The 13,456-nt window shown below is 37.8% G+C and overlaps 1 protein-coding gene across 1 annotated transcript; it reads left to right on the forward strand.

Annotated features, from left to right (window-relative positions):
* The first annotated feature begins 10,514 nt into the window (after positions 1-10,514).
* LOC140837791 (uncharacterized) lies at positions 10,515-12,137 on the forward strand. Its single transcript, XM_073203898.1, has 2 exons — positions 10,515-10,795; positions 11,487-12,137. The coding sequence occupies exons 1-2, from the start codon at positions 10,607-10,609 to the stop codon at positions 12,003-12,005; spliced, it is 708 nt and encodes a 235-aa protein (XP_073059999.1). The 5' UTR covers positions 10,515-10,606; the 3' UTR covers positions 12,006-12,137.
* The last annotated feature ends 1,319 nt before the right edge of the window (positions 12,138-13,456 follow it).

A 13,456-nucleotide genomic window follows, 5' to 3' on the forward strand; every position in this document is an offset into this window, starting at 1 on the left:
AATAATCAGAGATAACAGCGGAAAACTGTCACCAAAAGATAGTTATACAACCCAATCGAAAAATCCAGGACAACTCAAACTAAAATGAAATATACGGTACAACCATATCGAATAGAATAGTACTGAAAACTAAACCAACCAGCTACTCACTGTCCTCCTCCTGCTCTTCCCGAGCCATCCAACCTGAGGCCTGCCCCGTGGGAATGGGGTGTCCAAGATAAACAAAACCGAGGACGTGAGCGATAAGAACGCCCAGTACAAAAGCATGAGTATACAAACCTATATGAAATGCACATGCTATGATATGATACCAGGGTAGTCAAGAAATAGGAGTCACAAAGGATCTCAAAATGCTCAGTCTAGAGGCGCCAAGTGGATAGTGCCGCGCGGTACTCCTCTGGGTCACTGCATCCACTACAAGAACAGACGTGGACCTAAAATGTCCCGGATCACCGAAGCCCTCCGGACCCGTCGGCCACTGTGTACTCTCGGTGTCCATGCGTCCACAAGACAAGACAGGGCTGAGCGGCCCCACAAGATATAGCTTATCTCGAAAGAGATACAGCTCAACAGTAAAGGCTATTTCGAAGGAGATACGGCTCAACATGAAATGCAACATGCATCATAAAACGTGACATAATAGCATGCATCATATGACATATATCAATGCACCACATAATCATGCAACACATATAAGGATGTATACTCGACCAGGATATCTCGGATAGTACTTTCGTACCTCTATCACAGCAAGCCTAGCCTTACGCAACACCGCTAATCAGGTCTAGAACAAGCCTACGCATCAAAAGCATACCCAATGAACAATACTACCATGCTCGACTAGCAAAACCAGTACTACCAAAGGTTTAGGGTTTACCTTCGTCCGTCGACAGCCCTTTGATGTCGATTGCCTCGTAACTCAGGCGTCACTACGCTACTAATCCTGGCAGCTCTTGGCTAACGCTCGACCGACAAACTAACCCTAGAAACCTTCCAAACCTCTCAAAATGAGACACAACTTCAAGAATTGACAATACAAAATGAGGAAATCCGAGCACTATTTATAGGCTATGTTCGGATCCACCGAACCCACTTCGGAACGTCCGAACTCCCACGTGTCCATCGGCTCTTGACACCTCATGATCGGATCCACCGAACCTACACTTCGGATCATCCGAACTTGCATGCAAACTGACGTGTCGATCAACTCTTGACACCTCATGATCGGATCCACCGAACCCACTTCGGATCGTCCGAACTCTTCGGTGCTACCGAACCATCTTCGGTCCGTCCGATCATGACCACGGTCAAAATTACACATTAAACCTTCTTAATCACCATTAATCCGTTAATTACCCAATTTGGAATTCGGGCTACTACATTCTCCCCCCCTTAAAAGATTTCGTCCTCGAAATCAGGCTTAGAGGATGAACAAAACGAAATAACAACATCGTTATTACATCTCAATTGTTGTTGAATACAACTGATATTCCGATTATAACTGAAAACACAAACATATACAAAGCATAACTCAAAAGAGCTCTGGATGCTCCGAACGCATACGACTCTCTAGCTCCCAAGTGGCTTCTTCAGTGCCTCTGCGCTGCCACTGAACAAAGACAAGAGGAATGATCTTATTCCGCAATACCTTGTCTTTGCGATCGAGAATCCGCACTGGTCGTTCCACGTAAGACAAATCTGAATTTAGTTGAATTTCAGAGGGATGCAAAATGTGAGACTCATCTGCTACGTATCGTCTCAACAAAGATACGTGGAACACATCATGAATACTTGATAGGTACGGAGGCAATGCAAGTCTGTAAGCCAAATCTCCCACGCTTTCCAATATTTCAAATGGACCAATAAATCTTGGAGACAGCTTACCCTTGAGACCAAATCTCAAAATCCTGCGAAAAGGCGAAACTCGGAGAAACACTTTCTCACCTGGCTGAAAATAAAGAGGTCGCCGCTTGGTGTTCGCATAACTAGCCTGTCGATCCTGAGCGATCTTAATCCGTTTCTTGATTATTGCAACCTTATCAATAGCCTGCTGGACTAACTCCGGTCCCTCAACATGTCGTTCCCCAACTTCATCCCAAAATAATGGAGTACGACAACGTCGCCCATACAACGCCTCAAATGGTGCCATACCAATACTACGATGATAGCTGTTGTTGTACGCGAACTCAATCAAAGGCAAATGATCCTGCCAAGCGGTTCCGAAATCCATCACACAAGCTCGCATCATATCCTCAAGTGTACGGATAGTCCTCTCCGTCTGACCGTCGGTCTCTGGATGATAAGCTGTACTTAAACTTAGGGACGTACCCAATACCGCCTGGAAACTACCCCAAAATCGTGAGGTAAAACGAGGATCTCTGTCACTGACAATACTAACTGGCACCCCATGCAAACGTACAATCTCTTGAATGTACAATCGAGCCATACGATCGAAAGTGAAATCACGGTTATATGGCAGAAAATGAGCAGACTTGGTGAGTCGATCCACCACTACCCAAATAGCATCACTATTCCTCGAAGACAAAGGTAAGTGAGTAATGAAGTCCATCGCGATATGCTCCCACTTCCATTCGGGAATAGGTAAGTTCAACAATAATCCTCCCGGTCGACGGTGCTCTGCCTTAACCTGCTGACAAACAAGACACTTGGAAACAAACTGATAAACGCTGCGCTTCATCCCTTTCCACCAAAATCGTGTCCTCAAATCTTTATACATCTTGTTGCTTCCTGGATGGACACTCAACTTGCTTCGATGGGCCTGAGATAAGATCTCTTCCCTCAAAGTATCATCCTCTGGTACCACAACCCGATTAGACAAACACAGAAGACCATTAGACTGATAATGGAAATTGCTATCTCCACCAACCAACCGAGCTAATCTCTGAGTCTTGAGATCAGACATCTGAGCATCTCGAATCCGAGCGAACAAAGCTGGCTCAGATAAAATGGTAACAACACGAATGCTCTCCATACCTTTCCGATGTTTGAAATTAAATCCCAATGAACAACAATCCTGGATAGTACTAATCATAGCACTGGTCTGAAGTGCAGAGGCTCTCACCTTGCGACTAAGAGCATCGGCTGTGAGATTCGCAGAACCTGGATGGTACTTGATCTCGCAGTCATAATCTTTAAGTAGATCCATCCAACGACGTTGTCTCATGTTCAACTCAGCCTGAGTGAACAGATACTTCAGACTCTTATGATCAGTAAAAATTTCAAACTTAACCCCGTACAAGTAATGACGCCAGATCCTTAGCGCAAACACAATAGCAGCTAATTCTAGATCATGAATAGGGTACTTCTCCTCGTGAGGTTTTAACTGCCTGGATGCGTAAGCGATCACATGACCATTCTGCGTCAACACACACCCTAATCCTTGAAAAGAGGCATCGGTGTAAACACTGAAACCATCAGATCCTGACGGTAATGCCAAAACAGGTGCAGAAGTCAGAAGTCGACGAAGCTCCCTGAAACTATCTTCGCACTCAGATGACCACTCAAATGGAACATCCTTCCGAGTAAGCTGCGTCAATGGTCTAGCTACCTGAGAGAAATTCACGATGAAGCGACGATAATACCCTGCCAGACCTAGAAAACTACGGATCTCAGCCACCGTCGTAGGACGTGACCAATTCAGCACTGCTTCGATCTTGCTGGGATCCACAGAAATTCCTTCCTTGGAAATCACATGACCAAGGAATACTACACGATCAATCCAGAACTCGCACTTACTCAGCTTAGCATACAATTGCTTCTCACGAAGAATCTGCAACACAATCCTCAAGTGTTGGATATGCTCTTCCACACTGTGAGAATAAATCAAGATATCGTCGATGAAAACCACAACAAACTGATCTAGAAAATCCCGAAAGACTCGATTCATCAGATCCATGAACACCGCTGGCGCATTCGTCAATCCGAATGGCATAACTAGAAACTCGTAATGCCCATATCGAGTACGAAATGCAGTCTTGGAAATATCATCATCTCTGACTCTCATCTGATGATAACCCGATCGCAAGTCAATCTTGGAGTAAACAGAGGTACCCTGAAGCTGATCGAACAAATCATCGATACGAGGTAATGGATACTTGTTTTTGATCGTCACACGATTCAGCTGGCGATAATCAATGCACAATCGCATAGATCCATCTTTCTTCTTGACAAACAATACTGGAGCTCCCCAAGGTGAAACACTCGGGCGAATATAACCTTTATCAAGAAGATCCTGCAATTGCTGCTTCAATTCTCTCATCTCTGACGGAGCAAGACGATAGGGGGCACGAGAAATCGGTGCAGTCCCTGGCATTAACTCAATGCCAAATTCCACCTCTCTAACCGGAGGAAAACCAGGAATCTCATCTGGGAAAACATCAGGAAATTCACAAACCACTGGAATATCCTCTATACCAACACTACCTGTGGATGAATCAATCGCAAAGATGAGGTAGCCTTCCCCGCCCGACTCTAAAGCACGACAGGCTTTCAGAGCAGATACCACTGGCATCGGAGGTCGCGCTCCCTCACCATAGAAAAACCAACTAGAGCTCTCAGTCGTACGAAACTGAACAAGCTTCTGGTAACAATCCACAGTAGCTCGGTAAGTAGTCAATAGATCTATACCTAGAATACAATCAAAATCTTCCATCTCCAGGATCATAAGATTCGCAATCAATTCGTTACCCTCAAAATCTAAGGGACAACCCATCACTAGACGCTTCGCTAACACCGAATGACCTATCGGAGTAGAAACAGAAAGAATGACGTCTAGAGAAACATACGGTAACTTATGACGCTTACGATCGTCCTGGTCACCCCAACGACCTACACTTCCCTGACTACTCTCATCACCAAAGTGGTCAGCCATCGCTACAAGATAGAATGGGGAAAATGGTAAAATGTCAACGAAAATCCCAAAACAGAATCTATATCCCAAAATCGTAAGCATGCTCTGATACCATAAATGTAGTGACCCGTTCCAGAATCACTTACTAATCAAGAACTAAGCATGCAATTAACTTAATTAATAATAATCAGAGATAACAGCGGAAAACTGTCACCAAAAGATAGTTATACAACCCAATCGAAAAATCCAGGACAACTCAAACTAAAATGAAATATACGGTACAACCATATCGAATAGAATAGTACTGAAAACTAAACCAACCAGCTACTCACTGTCCTCCTCCTGCTCTTCCCGAGCCATCCAACCTGAGGCCTGCCCCGTGGGAATGGGGTGTCCAAGATAAACAAAACCGAGTACGTGAGCGATAAGAACGCCCAGTACAAAAGCATGAGTATACAAACCTATATGAAATGCACATGCTATGATATGATACCAGGGTAGTCAAGAAATAGGAGTCACAAAGGATCTCAAAATGCTCAGTCTAGAGGCGCCAAGTGGATAGTGCCGCGCGGTACTCCTCTGGGTCACTGCATCCACTACAAGAACAGACGTGGACCTAAAATGTCCCGGATCACCGAAGCCCTCCGGACCCGTCGGCCACTGTGTACTCTCGGTGTCCATGCGTCCACAAGACAAGACAGGGCTGAGCGGCCCCACAAGATATAGCTTATCTCGAAAGAGATACAGCTCAACAGTAAAGGCTATTTCGAAGGAGATACGGCTCAACATGAAATGCAACATGCATCATAAAACGTGACATAATAGCATGCATCATATGACATATATCAATGCACCACATAATCATGCAACACATATAAGGATGTATACTCGACCAGGATATCTCGGATAGTACTTTCGTACCTCTATCACAGCAAGCCTAGCCTTACGCAACACCGCTAATCAGGTCTAGAACAAGCCTACGCATCAAAAGCATACCCAATGAACAATACTACCATGCTCGACTAGCAAAACCAGTACTACCAAAGGTTTAGGGTTTACCTTCGTCCGTCGACAGCCCTTTGATGTCGATTGCCTCGTAACTCAGGCGTCACTACGCTACTAATCCTGGCAGCTCTTGGCTAACGCTCGACCGACAAACTAACCCTAGAAACCTTCCAAACCTCTCAAAATGAGACACAACTTCAAGAATTGACAATACAAAATGAGGAAATCCGAGCACTATTTATAGGCTATGTTCGGATCCACCGAACCCACTTCGGAACGTCCGAACTCCCACGTGTCCATCGGCTCTTGACACCTCATGATCGGATCCACCGAACCTACACTTCGGATCATCCGAACTTGCATGCAAACTGACGTGTCGATCAACTCTTGACACCTCATGATCGGATCCACCGAACCCACTTCGGATCGTCCGAACTCTTCGGTGCTACCGAACCATCTTCGGTCCGTCCGATCATGACCACGGTCAAAATTACACATTAAACCTTCTTAATCACCATTAATCCGTTAATTACCCAATTTGGAATTCGGGCTACTACATTTTCAGTACATAATCAAATGATCATCTATCTGTATGAATGGATATCTCCATGCCCTTGCCAATGAAACATAGCGTTTACATTATAGATGATAGTCTCAAGCTCAAACGACATTTATCCATATTTTATGCTGGTGATTCGACTAGGAACTTAGAATATACAGTACACTTTCTAATGAGCTTCATGATATTACGTTGAGAGACATACCTCATGAGACCTTTAATATATTCAAGGACTTTATCTATGTAGCTTCCATGTGTATACAGATAAAATAATTGTTATAATTGGACAAAATCGTAAAATATTATTAAAATAAATAATGTTTTTACATAAAAGTAAATAAAGCTGAAACCTCAATTTGGCTCGCTGGACACCTACTCTAACATAGTACAAATCGAAACGTGATACTTGAACTACTGCAATGTAAAATATTTGAAATGTACACCAATTATAACTTTTAGTAAAGAGGAAATCATTTGATCCTATACCAAAGTCAAAATCACTAATTCGATTCTCATATATTATAAAAAATGCATTATAAAATTCTAAAATAAAGTACTATTTTGAAATGAAAATCGACAAAATTTAGATATTTATTTTAAATATCTCATGCAAAGAAAAAAAAATACAACGATCTAATTAGTATATATTATAACCTGGAAAATTTGAGGTAGATATATTACGTTTCAAGTAGAATCTTCTCCGTATATTGTGTCAAAGATGGCTGAGCTCCCTCTTTGCTGAAAATAATCCGAAATTTGCGACGGTTTTTCAAAAACCGTCGCAAATTCAAAAGCGTCGCATCTTTCGAATTTTTTTAAAAAAAATTGCAATCGGCGACGGGTTTTAACAAACCGTCGCAAAAAGCGACGGATTTTTAAAAACCGTCGCTATTTGCGACGGTTTTTCAAAAACCGTCGCTAATTAAAGATTCCAATTTTTTTCCCGTTTCTTAATAATATTTTAATGAATATTGGAATGAAGTTATTTGTAAAATAATAATAGTACTTATTTTTAGTAATAGTTGTTGTAAAATTTTAAAAATATTAGAAAGATATTGAAATAATTAAAAATAAAAAATAAGTGAGTAAGTGGATAGTGGGACCCATAAATAATGAAAGTTGAAATTAAATGAATGTGGGTGTGTGTTAATAATGGGGAAGTGTTAATGTAATGAATATGTGGCTCGTGGACCCCATCATTTTTGATGAGATGGAGAGTTATTAACATGGATTAATTCCGACGGATGCGGATGCCCTAAGACGGCTGAAGAACTCTTCCGACGAAAAAACTCTGACACTTAAATCAACAATGAGCTCACAAAATACAAAGAAAACTAATCGAAAATATAAGTGCAAATGTATGCAATTAGCTGAACGATAAAAGATAACACAAACCTCATATTTAAAAGTAAAGAAATCCTAGACCATCAATGATCGTAGATATATTTATTTTCTTTTGAATTTTGAATTCAAGATTTATTCTATACATGACTTTTTCTTTATCTAAATATACACATATCTAGAGAAAATTTTGATACCAAATATATCTATTATCCTACATATCCTTCAAATTTTTATTTCATTCGCCCATCCGAACCCCCCAAGTATCTCTAACTCCTTAGGTCCTTCTCCACGAGACACTAGCCCATTACTCCATCTCAAAGTCCCAGCAAGCACACGGGAGTTTGGCCTCATATTTGATAGAATAGATGGTTAGAACTTATAAAAACAAAGAGTAGGTCTCTTGTGAGACGGTCTCACGAATCTTCATCTGTGGGACGGGTTAACCCTATCAATATTCACAATAAAAAGTAATACTTTTCATGAATGACCTAAATAAGATATCCGTCTCACAAAATATGACTCGTGGGACCATCTCACACAAATTTTTGCTAAAAACAAATTCAAGCTAGTGTTGAAATTCGAGGTAGATTTCTATTGTTCGAATTTCGTTTTCGAGATATATTTAAAAATGACAAAAACTTGTGTGAGATAGTCTCACGAGTCTATTTTGTGAGACAAAACTCTTATTTGGGTCATCCATGAAAAAGAATTACTTTTTATTGTGAATATCAGTAAAGTTGACACGTTTCACAGATAAAGATCCGTGAAACCGTCTCATAAGAGACATACTCTTTAAAATTTAACATTACACATTAAAATTATGATTCGAAATAGTGAGCTTGTTCGACTTTAGTTATATTTACAAGGGATCATTGTAATTTTCGTCTCATTGTTGCAATTTCGATCCTCTCTCTTATTTAAATCGGGTCTTAGTCATATATTTTTTGAGTTTTAAAATTTTAGTGATAATTGTTCATCAAGGATATTGATGCGTTATTATACATGTTAACAGTACGTCGGCGACAGGATAGCACCACGTGAAGAAAGAAGGACCAAAAATTGCAAAATAATAAATCAACATAGACAACATATAGATTTAAAAAATAAAATATACTGAATCAAAATTACTATTTATTATATCTATAATTATATCCTTGAGCTATCTTAAACCAATATGTACGTTAATGCTTGTGAATTAGATACATTTCAAATACTACTAATAATAATAACATTAGAAATAAGTGGGTAACACCCTAATTTGTGGCCCTTGGTGATTGGGAAACGAGTCGGGAACATATAAATCTATTACTATTATTACATTTCTTCTTAATAAATCAAAAGATTTGGTTTCATGATCGGTAAATTTGGATATATTAATTAATATAAAGTGTCAAGTTTTTAATTTATGGTCTCTATAGTTAAGTCGATAGATTGTTTCTCTTACGTAGAAAGTTGTAGGTTCAATATCTATCTAGTCGTATTTTTTTTATATTTGTTTTTCTGCTTTTTAAAATTCATTATTTTAAAATTACAATTTAGTTAGTCACAAATTTTTACAATATTACTTCCATTTGAATATAATTCAAATTAATTATAAAAAAAAATTGTACAAGCACACAATACGTGTTAATGATCACTGGTTAGTATCATAGAAAGAGTGGGTCTCATGTGAGACCGTCTCACGGATCTTAATCTGTGAGACGGATCAACATTACCCATATTCACAATAAAAAGTAATACTCTTAGCATAAAAAGTAATACTTTTTCGTGGATGACCCAAATAGGAGATCCGTCTCACAAATATGACCAGTGAGACCGTCTCACACAAGTTTTTGCCTTATAGAAAAGTTGAGGCAAACAGAGCTTAACATTCCCAACTAAAGTCGGGTAGCAATAAATACAGAAAACAAAAGGAAATGAATGCTTCAATAAATCAGAAACACAGAGGGATACGAAAATTTTGAAGAAAATTAAAAGCAGTCATTACCATTCATTAATGAGTTATCTAAGGAACCCAAAAGGTCTTTGTATTGATCGTCGCATTAATTCACAGCTGTTCTTTCCATTTAATGCACTTTTGTAAATACTACAATATACATTGCCACACTCGCATATATATATATATATATATATATATATATATATATATATATAATTTTTTCGTTCAAAGTTTTATATAATATTAAAAATACTCTTTAACTAATTTTTTTCCCTTTTTTTTAAGAATCACCCCCATCACGTATGTTACGACTCGCTAATCTGTGTGTATATATATATATATATATATATATATATATATATATGTGTATATTTGTTTATGAAGGATACCTATACTTCACTCCACTCCCATGTTACATTTAATAATGTAAAATAATGGCAAAGCTACTTATTTCCTACCATGTAATATGTGTGTCAATGGAGTATTAATTTACTACATAAGAAAATAAGTCACCACTCTATCAAAAATTCTGAAATGCCTTTAATTGGCACCCAATATTTCTCCAAAATATATAAAAAATAATTAATGCCCTTCCCATAAAAAAAGAAAGAAATTTCCTTTGTAAATCTAGATTACATTAAATTCTTTCATTATTGCCATTTATATTAATTGGAACAATGTAATTTGCAAAAAGGAAATCATCTTCTTCTCCCACTGATGACATATATATATATATATATATATATATATATATATATATATATATATATATATATATATATATACACACACACACACAAACACACACACACTCCATTTCGCTCTTTACTATTCTTTCACCCATAACTCTCTCTCTGTTAAACTGGGAGAATACAAAATCTTTCGTGGGATGGCCGCTGATGTCAGTTCTCTGCTCAGAGTGATCAACGGCGGCGATACGAAGGAGTCGACCTCCACAGGGAAATCGACGGCCCCCGTCACCCGGGACTTGCTCGGTGGGTGCTCTACACCCGATTCCAAGGAGTTAGACCTGGATTTGCAAGTGCCCTGTGGCTGGGAGAAACGCCTCGATTTAAAGGTGTATATTCATTCATTTACGTAAAAATAAATGGTTTTCTGATTCTTCGTATATAATTTTTAATATATTTTTTTCCTGTGTAGTGATTTTTTTTAAGTTTAATTCGGTTTTCGTGACGATTATTTTGGTTTGATTTTTGTTATAATGATGATTATTAAGATTTGTTTACCATGTTTATTTATGTTGAATTGAATTAATCATATATTAAATTATACCATTTACTTTTTTATTTTTGTGATGAGAAAATTATTATGGGCATTTAATGGGTTTATTGCGATACACTTGTAATATATATATCATCTCATATATTGAATAAATTTGATAATTTGTTTTTCTAGTTGATTTTTAATAGTTTTCTCTTATTTTCTTGTCTGGAGAGGTCTACGGAGCCATAATTCCTTCGATTTTTTTTTTTAAAAGAGCCAATTTTCAATTTGTTATTATAATTTAAAGTGATTTTAATGTTTCTAATTTTAAATATAGGAGGAATCATGAGTTTAGTTGTAATAATACCCATAAAGAAATTGTTCAATCTTTTTTTTTTTTTTTTACCAATTACCATGTATTTTAAAGAATTCAGCTTGATAATATGTTTTTTTTTTGGCAAATCAAACAGAAGAAGAATTTGGTTTCCGATGTACACAAATTTATCATTGTGTGTATTGCTTAATTTCTCTGTTTGTTTGTACAGTCGGGAAATGTGTATCTTCAAAGGTGCAATTCAACAAATTCGTCCTCTTCAACTTCAGAAAACAAGCCCCAAAGTAGCCAAACTCTCACCAAGTTTCAAGACCTAAACTTCCCTCCGACGTCGAAACAAACATTAAACCTCTTCGACGAATCGATATTAGAGTTGAAGCTTGTTTCGCCGGCATCCACGTCTCCTTCATCTTCGAGTTACCCGAGCATATGCACTCTCGACAAAGTGAAGTCGGCACTCGAGAGGGCCGAGAAAGAAACGGTGATCAGGAAGCGTTCGATGTCGATGTCTAAATCTTGTTCTCCGCGTTCGAATTCTTCGTCCTCAATCCAAGACCGAGATTTCGATCACGAGGAGAAATTCTCCGGATCGTTCGCTGCGGGGTGCCCGAGTTGTCTTCTTTATGTGTTGATTTCCAAGAGCAATCCCAAGTGCCCTCGATGCAACAGTGAAGTGCCAGTTCCTGTGGCAGTCAAAAAACCTCGTATTGATCTGAATATGTGTATTTGAAATACCGGAGCCGAACCGAGCCGAGCCGAGCCGTTCCGTTTGATGCATGGTTCTGATTTTTTGTAAAGATTGATGGATAAACTGAAGGATTATTAATTATAAGGTAATTAAAAATTTGGAGTATAAACTATTTTTGCTTCGGGTTTTTCTTCTTTGCATTAGTAATTATTATAAACTATATCTATGATAGATGGTAATGACCTAATTTAATTATTCAACTTATTATTGAGATCCAAATTATTTACAAGATTCTAAGTTCGCTATACACTCCAAAAAATCTATGAATAACGGAGAATTCTCATTATTTAGAACATTCTCATTTTTATACTTAATTTATTTAGCTTTTAGAGAACAACTTAAATTATTTTCTGGCTTAAGCGTCGGAGTCTATGCCGGGCAAACCCGAATCCTTTGACATTTGTTTGTCACACAGGTAATAACCTACAAAGTTTTTCTCTACCAACAACTTGGACCCATTTACGAGCTAGTTGGAGTACCGGTCCACGATTACTTAGATTTGTCTACGAATCTGCAGAGTAGTCTAGATAATTACATTTTTCGGTCCACTCACCGTGTCTACTTTTGTGTCCACTAATAAGGTGTCATTAATCTATTGAAGTATAATTTGTATATGTTTAGCACTTCATTGATGGACACGAAGGTGGACACAATGTGAATAATATATCAAAATTATATATTTATGTACCCCTTTTTTCTATCTTGCTTCAACATGTTTGTTGGCCTCTAATAATTATTATTTTAGTCTTCAAAAGATCAAGATTTCATTTGCCAACTAAGATTTGTACTACCAGTTTTGTGCTAAAACATCATTTTAGACAGTCATTTCATGTCATGTACGAGCGGAATGTTCGTCCTATGTCAAGTGACAAAAATTAAGTCTCATTTTGACGAGAAATTATATATATGTGGTACAATTCAATATTTGATACAAATTGAATTTGTTGTCATGTATAAATTTTCTTGCATTACAATCATCAATATACAATGTTTGAGTTGTATAAAATTCTAAATACATTTTTCCTCTAAAATAAAAATAAAAAATCTAAATATATATTCTTGGAATTTACTCGAAGCCGATATATGTGAGAGATTCTTTTACCATAACACTAACAATAAATTTTGTAAGTCAAATAAAATGACACATTTATACTAAAATTGACATCGTGCTTGTATTTTCTTATTGTTTAATTATCTATAACCATTTGAAAATCGTCGATGGTTTATTACTCATTTGATGTCAAGATCTAAAATTTGAGTCGAATAATCGAACCATGACAAATCCTTCCCTAGCTCGAACAACAAAACCATTTGAAAAATTCTTGTTAGATATTTTGAATTCACAAGCTAAGCTCTTACATAAATTACGTGATGTGGTGGATGCAGTTATTTAGGCTATAAATGAATGATAGGAGAAAGTGTAGATAAAAGCA

The sequence above is a fragment of the Primulina eburnea genome, chromosome 8 (assembly GCF_022965805.1).
Source record: "Primulina eburnea isolate SZY01 chromosome 8, ASM2296580v1, whole genome shotgun sequence".
In the NCBI taxonomy this organism is placed as follows: Eukaryota; Viridiplantae; Streptophyta; class Magnoliopsida; order Lamiales; family Gesneriaceae; genus Primulina; species Primulina eburnea.

Excerpts from the sequence above, each read along its gene's own strand:
- LOC140837791 (XM_073203898.1), top strand. The coding sequence starts at position 10,607 with ATGGCCGCTGATGTCAGTTCTCTGCTCAGAGTGATCAACGGCGGCGAT. Across the intron at positions 10,796-11,486 it reads AGAAACGCCTCGATTTAAAG|TCGGGAAATGTGTATCTTCA; the intron begins GTGTATATTCAT and ends TTGTTTGTACAG.